The sequence below is a fragment of the Micrasema longulum genome, unplaced genomic scaffold (genome assembly GCF_059751315.1).
Source record: "Micrasema longulum isolate JH-2025_06_02 unplaced genomic scaffold, ASM5975131v1 h1tg001534l, whole genome shotgun sequence".
Classification (NCBI taxonomy): Eukaryota; Metazoa; Arthropoda; class Insecta; order Trichoptera; family Brachycentridae; genus Micrasema; species Micrasema longulum.
Window position 1 is genome coordinate 57,079 of NW_028278717.1, and position 13,573 is coordinate 70,651.

General features: G+C 33.7%; 1 protein-coding gene across 2 annotated transcripts in view; it reads left to right on the top strand.

The window, feature by feature from the left end:
* Positions 1–232: 232 nt before the first annotated feature.
* The window catches only part of LOC148274994 (uncharacterized), a 267,174-nt gene continuing 253,833 nt past the window's right edge, over positions 233–13,573 (top strand). Inside the window, exons 1-2 of one of the 2 annotated variants that reach the window (XM_088236328.1) lie at positions 233–1,015; positions 1,047–2,658. In XM_088236328.1, coding sequence (XP_088092454.1) covers positions 1,224–2,658 — 1,435 coding nt within the window. In that variant the 5' untranslated portion in view covers positions 233–1,015; positions 1,047–1,223. Of the gene's footprint in view, positions 2,659–13,573 lie in introns of both variants that reach the window. The other variant, XM_088236327.1, reaches the window with a different exon arrangement.

A 13,573-nucleotide genomic window follows, 5' to 3' on the forward strand; every position in this document is an offset into this window, starting at 1 on the left:
AAAACATTTTAAATATATGAAAAAAAAAACTGAAATATATTTATTTTTTCAATCCATTGCAGATACGTAGAGAATCTCTTCAGTTATGGCGTGTTCAAAATCTTAGTTTTATAAATAGTGTATTTCAGAAACAGGAAAATCAATGATCTAATAATCAAACAAATTTACAGCGATTGATGCTTAAACCAAACGAAGAACAGTGCCCAATAATACTTATTTTTATTCAGTATAGACATTTGTTTTTTATTGTTTTTATAATTTGACCTTAAATTGTAAATAAATGCAACGTTATCGTCCTTACATCTCACGCAGTTAAGGTTCCAGATACAGAGTCGATGTGTATCTCGGAGTATTTTGAACTGAATGATCTATTTCTGTCTGTTTACTGACAGGAATGTCAGGCGGCGAGTAGGAGTCGGGAGCGAGTGGTCGCCGCTCACCGCTGCCGCTGCCCGCTGCCCGCTGGCCGCTGGCTGCATCTCGTGGCGATCACCCAACAACTCCCGCCTTCAGTATCTGCTAGCATTCCGCGTATTCAGTACGCTCGCGCCTCGGTGAACTGCTAGATACCGCGCGGCCGTCGCCGATCGAACTCGCTAACGCGGAAATCGAAAATATTCAATATTGCTATCGAAACGAGAACACGACTGTCACGAGCGGCCACGAGCTGGCTCCGGACTGCGGGCGCTGCGGGTGCTGCGGGCAGGAGACGGTCGCACCAGCAGCCGAGTCGGCTGGCCGCGGACCGCTGCCAGTAGAGTGCTCAGTGCATGTGCAGTGCTACCCTGTACCACCCTGTATCCCGTGCCGAGTGTAGTGATAATGGTGAAACGAGAAAAGTGAAAGGAATCGCATTATTGATTCAGTTGTAGATTGCGTCGAGTAACCGATTACCATAGCTACATAATTTTATGAATTCAATGTCACTAAGAAATTTACTCGAATTTAGATTTTCGAACTAGGTCGATTAAAAGATGAACGGAGTGCACCGCGCAAATATTTTGATATAATCGATGTCAAACAATTTTGAATGACGTCACATCGAGTGAATAAGTGACCTTGGCTAACGTCCAATTACAGAAATATTTGTCGGTTCTATTAGAAAACAGGTTGTATAATAAACTACGACGAATTATCCATTTTATTTTGAGTCTATTTTTCTACTTTCACGATGTGACCGACGACATTTATTTTTAGTTGGGTAAAAACAAAAAAGATTAAGTATGCCTGAGTCTAAAGAAGGTGACCAGGTATCGGAAGATGAAGAGGGTCCTCGGGTAAGTAATAATGTAATCAGAATCCAATTGAGGAAACCGCGGGACCGGAAATGGGAACTGGTCACCCGGAACTGCTCTCCAGGGAGAATCTTCCCCACCATACAACTGTTCGACTGTGACGGACATCTTCTTCTAGAAACTAACGATGACAACATATCTATCAACAGCGTTGATGTAGCAAAATCCCTGCCCGGAAAGAGACACAGTAAATCTCTCGGCGCAAACGATTTCGCCAAACGACGAGTTAACTTCCCCCTGAAGAAAACCAATAGCGTTACCGGGGATAAAGTGTATACGAGATATTATAGAAGAAATTCTAGTAAAGAGGAGGAGTCGAATCCTCGCGACACGCGAGACTTCGAAAATCTAACTGCGAACTCACGTCTTCCAAGTGAAGATGAGATCGATAATTTGCAGATACCACCGTACGGCAGAAGTTTAAGTAGCCCCATAAGCTTTTATTCTTCGGGATTAAGTGAAATTGAAAACAGTAGTTACAAAAGCTCTGACAACGAAAGCTGTGTACCACTTCCTGATTATTCATACGTATCTGGAAAAGCAGGAACGTTACTTCTTTGTCAAGAAAATGAAACATATAATCCAAACAGAAGGAAACGACCGATTCGAAATAGTAAGAGTCCTCAATGTAGAACTAGTTCCCAAAAATCAATCGATCTGTTACATGATGTTAATGATTCCAATGAAACTGAAAGGAAGTACTTCACATACAACGGATTACCGATAGAACCTCACGATATTTCAAATAACGATTTTTCTTCTAACGTGGTCGACAAAATACCGAGAAAAGTGTGTAAATCAGCATCATATTATAAGCCATGCAAACGACCATTAAAAGTTGTTAGAAGGGCCAATACCGATGTCAATAATTCCCTTAAAAAGAAATACATTCCCGAGGGAGGATATTCGATGGTAAGGAATATGTCGTTTCTCGAAATATACCAGAAAAGTTTACCATCTCGAAACAAGTCCAGTCCTCCGTGGTTAAAAGAAATAGTCAATAACGTAAAACTCAGAAAAGAACAAAAAAATCTCGTCGATGAAACATGGAGACAAGGTATTGTGGTCAAAAGTGACGAATCTACATTTAGTTTGGATCCAGATTTCCTTTACGACGATGATGTGGACAGCACAGTAGAAAAAGAAATCAAAAAGCGTTTACGAAAATATCAACGAGTAATGTCTTGTACCGATTACTGGACGTGGAAAAGGGATCCAAACCGCAGAGAACTCAAAAGAAGATATTCTGAAGGAGCTTTATCATCATCTTCAGAAAGTGTGGATGAAGCAGACAAAGTTTTGGAGAGATTAAGAAGAAGAATTTGTCAAAACAAGAAACGCGAGAGAAAAGCATCGAAAAATGGTGAGTTTATCTTATTATATCATTTGTAAACTTACTCGTATATCAACGGTCCCTACGTATACTATCAAATCTGCATTTTGCAAGGTTTACAGGAGAGCAAAAACATAGCTTGATATTTTTTAAAGAAGCTATGTATATTTTTTGTTTGATGTTATATTGTTATATAAAAACTCAAGTTGAAAATATTGTTTTTTTTAAATTAAATATAACAGTGTATAAATATTATTAATGTTTAATACTTTGTTTATATAATAATTTACTCGAACCGGCATTAATTAAACATTATATACAAATACAATGAATTAATACAATCCCGATTAATTTAATTCTTACAGTTTATAGAACTAGTCAAAAGTTATCAGTCATCTCTGAACTTGTTAGAACCCTTAAATAATTTACCTCGTAAATTGAATTCAATCGAAACTAAAACAAAAATTGGCCTTTTAAAGCACAAGGTTTATTAGCTTGAACTCATGTTGATAAATATTTTACTATTTTGAGTTCGTGCCAAGCCCACTAGTCCAAACTAGATTGATTTTTGTCAACATTCAATTTGTGACATTCACTGGAGATAATGACAACACATTCTTTGCAGTGTATACCTTAATGATTAATGATTTCTTCACAGTCTCGTGAATACAAAAACAATGCGCTATCAGAAATATGTTAGCTCGGTAATTGATCAAAATACGTGATTACATTTAACACGCTTTGCACAGAGTACCTTAACGTTTGTATCATTATTTGATTCAAATTATGCGAGAAAGAGTTTGCACAATTTGGTTTCAGTGAATTGAAACGTGTCGTATAGTTAAATTTATTTGATCAATTTCATGATTAAAGATATCACCATAATTTCTCCAATATATTGGAAAAAACTATAGTTTACATTGATCTCGCCGAAATATTTCTTGGCGTTCTGCTTCGATTATTTACTTAACACAGCTCTGTTGACACGAACACTGACATTCAGAGTACCTTCTAACAACCCAATTAAGATTTTTTACTGACGGCGGCAAAGTACCAAATACATCAAATACTTGAACGCAACTAACTAATAATATAACACGCAACCACCCACTTGGAAACGCAAAAATGAAATGAAGGGGAATATCATATCGCACGTCATTTGAGAACAAAGCTTGATGAAAGTCAAAAAAGACTTATCAAAACGGGAATGATTTATTGTGAAATACAAAAAAAAACATTTCTATGTTGTATGTCGTCTTGATATGCCTACAATAAATCTTTCCATTTGTAATTTTCGCAAATTTATTTACAATATTGAATTTACGATTGGCGGTGTAACCTTGCAGTAAGATTTAATCAACATTAACGCAATATAACAATCTTTGCGTTTGTATAATACTAACGTTTTCAAAGTGTTATTTAAAAAAATAAAATAAGTTGCTTACTTTTATTAAGGCTGTAATCTGATAAAACGCACGCGAAATGAGGAAATCATACGATTTTTCCATTTTAAAAAGAATGTTTTTTTTTAATCACGCAATAATAAAAAAACATAAATTAGATAAAAACAATATTTTTTAAAAGTATTTCAAATTTAGACTAAACTAAGGTATCTAGGATCTCAATAAAGACTAACTATTGAACTGAAATTTGTGACAATAATTTGAAGATGATAAATTGAACATGAAAGTGGCTTAAGCAAAATTTTAACTTTTTGTTTCTAAAAAAAATACAATCATTTTAAATCACATACATTTTTGTGATATTTTCCTTTATTTCTACGCAAAATAATGCCTTCGGTAATACGTAAAAAAAAAAATTATTGAAATATTTTAGTTTGAACTTTTTTTTATAGAATGATATTCTCTTTTTTTAAAGAAGATAATTCTGGTTGTAATATTTAATTTCAAACAATATCATAATTACGTTTTTATTACCTTCATACTACCTTTACCGGTACAGATAAGTGCCGGCCACTTTCATGTTCAATTTATTATCTTCAAATTATTGTTACAAATTTTAATTGAAAACTTAGTCTTTATTGAGATCCCAGATACCTAAGTTTAGTTTAAATTTGAAATGGCGTAATCTGCCGGTCTAAAAGTAATCATATTTTAGTTAGATAAAACTTTTAAGTATATTTTTACCAGAAATACATTTAAAAATTATTGTTTTTATCTATTTATGTTTTTTTTATTATTGCGCGATTAAAAAAAAACCTTCGTTTTAAAATTGCAAAAATCGTACGATTTCCTCATTTTGCGTGCGTTTTACCAGACTACAAACAAAAATACCGAATTCACCTATCAAACACCGTTTTTTGTTGTAATATTCATAAAAAGCGTGTTTCGTTTATTTCTGTTAATGTAACGATACCCAAAATATTTCATATGGGACCCCCAAGGATTATTATCGAGTTGCTAGGGTTCCAAAAGTTCAATTCAAGTAAACATTAAGGCGGTCCAAATTTGTAGAAATCCAATTCAAATAATCAACTTTTTTAGGTTCTGTTTTGCTTCTTCCGAAATCTAAATATTATATTTTTAGTAAGTCTGAATTTTAAAAAATGAAAACATGTTTGTCGTCTTTTATACTTTATTTATTTATTCACTATTAGTGACCGACCAAAGTTTCGGTTTCAGTTTCAGCTAGTTTCGGCCGCGGTTTCGGTTTCGGTTTCGGTTTAGGCCGAATCTTCGGCAAAGCCGAAACCTGCGGTCGGGATTGTCGGATTACGTTCGGCAGCACTCCGATGGAAAATTAGAACAATTGGAGATATTGGATTGTCGTCTTTTTAGATAATTAGTTATTGTATTGCTATTGTCTAAAAGAAAAATTAAAAGCTAGACTGAGCCGGTGATCTGTTGACTTATGGTAAGTAGTAAGATTTTTGATATCTATATTTTTGTAATTTATTATTTTATAGTTAATAAGTTCCTTTAAAGTTTAAACTTCCTATGGCGTACATTGAAGAACTGCTGCAAATAAGTTATATGCAAAACATAACAACGAACCAAAAAGTGCTAAAATTAAACAAATTCACTCAATTAAGTTATGCCTTTTATTTAATTGAGTATTTTATTTAACACTTAATATAATGAGCTCATAAAGTTTAACACTAAAAACGCCTAATTTTAGGCATTTTTAAGGACTCATTCAAATGAGTTTCAGTTTCGGTTTCGGCTGAAAATCTTGTTTCGGTCGGTCACTACTGACTGTATTTATTTAATCATTCTTTTAACCATTTTTTTAAACCCATTATTTTTGATGAACTGTAAAAAATACGATTGAACTTAGTAAAGGGTCTACAATGAAAACAATCCGAAAAGTTATCAAGAGCAAAAATAAAACGGGACAAAGAAATTTATGAACCTCTGTATTAAAAGCAAAAAAAATAAAATCCTATGATCGATTTGCATTCTACTCCTATGAATTCTCTTCATTTAGTAACGATAACTCAAAAAATACCTATGAAAAAACCACTGAACTTCCTCATTGTGATGGAAATATCCGATGGAGTTTTGGGGAAAACGATTTCCAAAAACATGTTTGAAGACAAGCATATACGTGCAGAGGTCTGTGTAATTTGTACACGCGAATTGGTATTTGCATGGCATCCAAAAATAAAAATAAATCTAAGAGCATATTTATATAGACATTCATTACGAAATGCGAAGCAAAACATTTATTAACACCTTGACAACTGGCAGACTTGCAGCAACTTGTTTTTATAAGCACTGAGTCACATTTGTTATATTATGGTCCTGACCCAGAATCTGACTACTTATAACGTACGTATGTGCTATGTATGTAATTTTCTAAAATCTATATAGTCACGGACATTCAGATCTCAGGGGGTAACTAACTTCATTCATTAATTTAATTGAAACCTAAATATACAGGGTGTTCATTAAACCCTGTCACATCCGAAACCACGATGATCAGTATGAGCAAGAAGACATATTGGCACATAAAAATATTTTTTTAGAACGAACAAAATTTTAAAAAATTAAGTATCAAAAAAAGCAAATGGTTGTTTACTTCTGCAGGGTTGAAACGAGGAGGGGGAAGGGGGAGTCTTATACTGCGCCTCGCTCCCCTAACTTTTCCCCTGCAGAAGTAAGTAACTATTTGTTTTTTTAAATATTTTATTTTAAAACTTTTTCTTTGATCTAAATATTTTTTTAAATATGCTAAAATGTCTTCTTGCCCATACTGATCATCGTGGTTTTGGATGTGACAGGGTTTAAAGAACATGGACAAGAAGACATATTAGCATATTAAAAAAAATATTTAGAACAAAGAAAATTTAAAAAAATTAAATATTAAAAAAAACAAATGGTTGTTTACTTCTTCGGGGGAGAAATGAGGGGAGCTCGGTTGTGGGTGTATCAGACTCCCACCTCCCCCTCGTTTCTCCCCTGCAGAAGTAAGCAACCATTTGTTTATTTTGATATTTTATTTTTTTAAATTTTATTCGTTCCAAAAAAACATTTCAATGTGCCAATATGTCTTCTTGCTCATACTAATCATCGTGGTTTCGGATGTGACATGGTTTAATGAATACCCTGTTTACCTCAATGTTGTGATATATGTTATTTAATATCAATACATGATTACGTGTTGAGTATATGTGGCAACAAAAGCAATTAAATTAATTGCATGTTCGTGGTTAAGTTATGTAAAACTTAAAAATCTATAAATATGATAAATAAACATTGAAATATTAATAACAATCTGCCAAATTTTGAGAAAAATTTGTAGGTGTTTTTGTCTATAAATTTTGTTGTTGTACCGTAATCAAGAAAACATTTAATTTCTTACATAACGTGAATAACCTACTTAAATAATTTTCCTTGACAGACAATAATAACATTTATTCGCAGCATGTGACTATGGAGTCACAAAATTCGGAGGATCTATAAATGATAGGAAGCGGTCGTTTCTTTCTGAACAATCCAAAACATTTCCATCTCCCCACAAACATACAAATCCTACTAAACTCTCGTATACTTTTAATCCTTATTTCTATAACACGTCCTTAAAACTTAACTCATTCGTCTACGATAGCAAAAATGACATTGTCAGAACACCAAAATGTTGATACGCCACTGGTAAAAAAAAAAACATTATTATTTCCCGCCAATATGTTCGTTAAACGTCAAAATTCTTCTTCTTCTTAGTATTTTTTTTACTTTTCCACTCCTAACTGGGGTGTTCTAGCCAGTGTAGAATTTTAAAACTTGAAAATTTCCGCGTTACATTCATCATTATGTCGCCATATTGAAAACTAGCTTTTCGATATAAGCGAAACATTAAATAACATTACACAATATCTACGTAACAATGATTGCATTTTACCTCTGGAGCATAAAGTATTCATCTTGTCTCGCATAATATCTGACTCAGGGTGAAGTGACCAGATGGTTGCTTTTATTGTGAAGATAACCTTTACCATATTTGGAAAACACACGACTTCACAAAACATAATGTCACGACCAATATTGCTCATCTGATGGTTAACTTATGTATGACATATATTTATGCATCTACTTTGTAATTACGTTAAAATTAATATATCTTTTGAACTGGAGATCGTTAATGTACCTAATCTGAAAAGGATAAAAGAAAACTGCTTTCAAAAAATGACATACTTTTTTGATTAATAGAATAATCACTAATATTTTGACAGAACCTTGGACATAAAAGTATAAAATATTGGAAAGTGAAATATTTGGAAACAATTTGGGATCAATATTTTTGTTTGTATTTATTATAATTAAATAATAATTTTAACAACAGTCCTTCCATTTTTAATTGATAAAAATATTTGCGTTCTTATGATTTACCCAAATATTTTAATTTGAGGGACATTTTCAACGAGCTGCAAATAACCCACTTTTGGAAAATGGGAATCGTGTTGTGGTAGAGTGGGGTTCGAACCTTGGACCTCTGATCCGTGAATCTGCGACACTAGCTGCGGGACCACAACCCGGTTCATATGTCACCCGGTCTTACACATTTCATTTAGTTTTTTACGTATTTTTAATTATTTAAGTAAATCATATAAAAATATATTTTAATGATTATTTAATCATTATTTTTATTTATTTGCCCTTTAAAGATATAAAAAAAAATTAAAGGGTTATTATGTTCGATCCATCACCATCTGCACCAGATGGTGCATAGGGAACTACATTGGAACACCAAATGCGCGTATCTTAATCATATATTACATGAAAACAAGGTTATCAGTTTTACCTTTCAGTTACCAGTCCAGGATGTGAAAAACATTTCAATTACGAGTACTTAGTCGTAAATAAGTACGTTAGAAAATGGAAATCAAGTTTGTTGAGGATGTGATGCGGTGACTGCTACATTACAAGAAACCAAAAAGCAATGCAAGCTTATGAACCGGGCCGTGTCTTGTGGCTAGTGTCTGAATGCAACGAACTAACTAAGGCCAAACAGCACTACAGCGTCGCTACACTTCAGCGGCAATGCGTGACAAAATGTTGTACGTAGTGAAGCGCAGTGTAACGCAGCTGTAGTTCCGTTCGTTTCATCCAAAACAATGAAAATAATATTTGGTGTTGTCGCGACGCGCCGCGCAGTGCCGCTCTAGTGCTGTTGACCTTAAGCGTTGGGTTAAAAAATTTCACGAAGGTAAATAGGAGCGTTAGAACTTTTAGTTGTAACTCCTGGGAATGTAATTTAATGTATTATACTTGTAAAATACTTTGTGTTATAAAGTTTATAAAAAAAATAAAGTGAACAGAAGAGAGGGGGTTTAATAGTCTCTATCATGTCTAATTTTGAGCCAATTGAGTTCCCTACATTAGTCAGATTTTAACAGAGGTGAAAGATCTCATTGAGGAGGGAAAATGTCTAATATTTATAAAATTCATGCCTTGTCATTGGCTGCAAAGTTGAAAAGAAAACGATATTCAAACATAGGCAAAATAATGAGTTAGCTAATGACAGATAAGCCCTACGAATGCTAAATGCTTCGACATTAATAATCTATCCCATCTTTTTTTTAAATAAATATTCGGGTTCTTGAGTTTTCCCAAATATTTCAGTTTGGCGACTATTTGATCGGACGTCCATATCACTACCGCAAGAACATAACCCGTTTTTAATCAATCGCTGTCCTATTAAATCCAGTAAGTATTTGCTGCGAACATTTTGTAAGACTCAAAATATTCCTGTTAATAAATCAATCAGTTTAAATGATATAATTAGAACGACAGTAATAAATTATGATTAATGCTTACTGAACAATGTATCCAATCACTTGAATCACTTCACTTTAAAAATCGGTGTAATCCACTTAAGAGTTTATTAAATGACCTTAATTGGTTCGTTGACAGTTGGGACCAGTTTCGTGTGGTGACAGATGCACAAGCTATTACGGCTGATATGACAACAGACATGTCTCAAGCTTACTTTCATAATTTAATGTTTTGTAGCCACGTAGAAATTGGCTAACAAAATTATATAAAAAACGACCCGTGTTTTGAGTCAGCTTTTATTATTGTTGCGAATTTCGATCCAATCACAAAAGAAAAAAAGACAAACACTACCACAAATTATCATTGCGTATCTACAGTCATAGACTATATTTCTTCAATGAAAATTCTTTCTTATATCTTTGCAACGGAGAGAACCATTTTAATATCCTGTTATAGCTCTAATTTTCTTGCCTCCTCTTTCACAGAAGTAGCCGCTCGATTGTGGAATAATCTACCACCCACTAATGTTAGAGACATTTAAGTCAAGATTGAAATGTCACTATCTAAATATTCCAATTGTTCCTTTATCCTTCTTCTTTCCTTCCCATCCCCACTCTTATCTTCATGGTATAGTGTTTTTTTTTTAATATATATATTTTTTGTTAATCTTTGTTTTTAAATTTTTGTATAAAATTGTAAGATTCAATATGTTCATGTATTTATAATTTTCTCAAACTGAACGGTTCGGGAGGTAGAGAGAAATTGTCTTAAGGCAATATGCCCGCCTTAGATGTATATAAAGTGTCAAATAAATAAACGCTCCAATAATTTGTTCAATGAGAAGTTTAGTGTTTTTTAATTTTTTTTTCTTGTTAATATACCATAAACTAACCCAAAATTATATTTTTTTCAATTTTTATATATCGTTTTATCGGCGCTACATTTTTGAAAGTTTCGTATTTCTGAAATAACTCCGCGTGTGACGATAGAGGTTCAGTTCCGCTTAGTCTCAATCAGTTCTTCCCATTGGTCCATCCACGGCAAGGAAATCGGAAATCTTCCATTGCTCTCATATCATAGATTGATACATATGAACCTGTGACGTCATTCAAAGTAGTTCGTTTATATTTTTTCGTACATTTTCGGGAAACTTTGCCGTAAAATTAAATGCTACAATTTTTACCGCGCGCAAGAAAACATTTATTGTACTCAATTTTCCGTAGGGCTAAAGTTCCTCATTGCCACAAAAATTAAAAGTACCAATTAAACATGTTGGAACTGGATGGGAATTACGAAGTTCAGTGGTTTAATAAAAATAATATTACCAGACGATTAAAATAAACCATTTTTTTATTTTATAATCAAAGCAATAATTTTTCAAAGTATTTGTATTTCTGAAATTATTCCGCGTGTGACATCTCAAGTTCTCTTCCGCTTCTTCTCTGTCAGTTCGCCGATTGGTCCCTTGACTTACCGTAAACTGGAAATCTTTCACAACTTTGTTTTATAACAGTTGTTGTGAAAGATTTATTTTCTTTGAAAGAATCAACCAATTATTTCGTTGATTCAAAGTAGTTTGTTTTCATAAATATGTTTTATTATTTTTGTCATTCATTTTCAAGAAACTTTGCGGTACAACTTAATGCTGTAATCGTTCGGCCTCGTGGCGTAGTGGTCAGCGCATTTGCCTACCATGCAAGAGGTCTCGGGTTCGATTCCCAACATGGTTGACATGGTTGAAAGGCGCCGTGGCGCAGTTGGTTAGACGGCCAACTGTGAAACTGGCGTCGCGGGTTCGATTCTAGCCAGTTGCAAGAAAAAATCCAAATAAGCTTTTTCCTCAATTGGTCTGGGTGTTGTGGTGTATTTTTCGTTACCACCTTCCATATTCCCTCTTTCCCACCTGCTGACAAGCCTCAAAATAGAGGCTTAGCGGGTTATTCTTTTTAAAAAAATATATATATATATTTATTTAAAAGGGTGTTTTTACACTAGAATATTTCATAGTTCCTGGACTTTTTGCTTTTGGACCTGAAGCTTTTCTATTCTGCTATTTATACAAAGAACTTAATTTCACCTTGAAGATACAATTGACTTCCCATTGTAATCAGGGCTCTGCTCAGTATTGTCATGTTAGTGACCGCAAACTCTGTACCCGGGATATGGGAATGTCCCAAGTCCCAAGCTGCTCCCACGCACCTGGCACCAGCTGTCCGCGTGCGTAATATTATTATTAGTCCCAGTCCTCGAATAACACAGAATCTATTAAGAAATTACAAGTCAATGTCAAATGAAAGGCCGTCAAAATGTCACGCAATTCGCAATGTTTTGAGTATCTCCAAATGTTTGTAGGCAAGTTTGGATTTACTCCCTGAGTACGTATTCTGATGAGAAGTTGAAATTGAACGTAGTTATGCAGAAGCAGCCAGTCCACAATTTCGAAAAAATGAGATATTGTTGTTTTCGGGTTCAGTAAGGTCAACTCTATGTTCTGCCAAAACAGCCAGACCGTTTACATATAATTAAACTGTAATAATCACCTACTGAAAAAAGTGTCGATCACAAAAACGGCATTTCTCAATTTGCAAAAAACACCCACAGCACTAGAAAAATCTTACTGTACTTTAAAAATCATTAAAGCTGGTTAAATACTTACTAATACTCTTGTTTGTAATGTAAAAAAAACGAATGCATTCATTGATTAACATTTGTCAAAATCAAAAACATTCCAACTGTCGTGAAGATTTGATCATTTACTCGTTTCATAAAGGTGCTATTATCTCAGTTTTACTTTTATATGGCTGGATGCTTTCTTTATAACTACGTCTAATTTATCTTAAATTTTATCTACCAAATAAAAATAAATTTTCTGTACGAAAAATATAATATGTTTACATTTTTTTTTTAACATGTTCAATTGCCGGTTACCGAAGAAGATACTTTGAATTTTCACACAAATGTACACACTTTCGTACATAAATATCGATATTAGTTTGTACCGTCTCAGTATATACCGATGAAGATAGTCGTTCATATTGCAGCCCTGTGCCTCGATTATGAACGCTATCTTCATCTGTATATATCGAGACGGTATACTTAACTTCTGTACTATCTGTATCTTACCTCGGTATGTTCTACCTACTTGTCATATTGACATCATATGATCGAAACAAGCCAACGGAATGACCGCAAACAATTAGTTCGCGTTCCTTACGTCATTAACATTAAAAATAGTTCTCATTTATATTTTAAATAGACTTCTGTAATAAAAAGTGCTCAATTCAAAGCGTTTTTGAATTCCAATAAATCCCAATTCGAGCAAAAAATGCTCGCTTGAACATGAATTTTGCATAACTTTTGGAAATCACCTAGACGGTACGCTTAACGATCGTCTGTATGTATCTACCGATCGACTACAAAGCCGGCTCTTATAAGGTCTCGACACATACACTCGGAAAGATAGTAAAACAGATGGAAAAAATATAATAACTAAATTATTTTTTTGGAGTGGTAACTTTCTGACGCATGTAATCTGTGTCTGACGCCTAGATACTTTTATTTGTTAATAGGACAGAACCTAACGACATTATTTTCACATCTAGCCGTTCGTTTTATTAAAGTGACAGTTATGTCGGAATTTAATTCGACTTTAAAACTGACTTATTTCTCTCATATTTTTCATGGGCTTTTAAGAAAAAAAGTGCCAACCT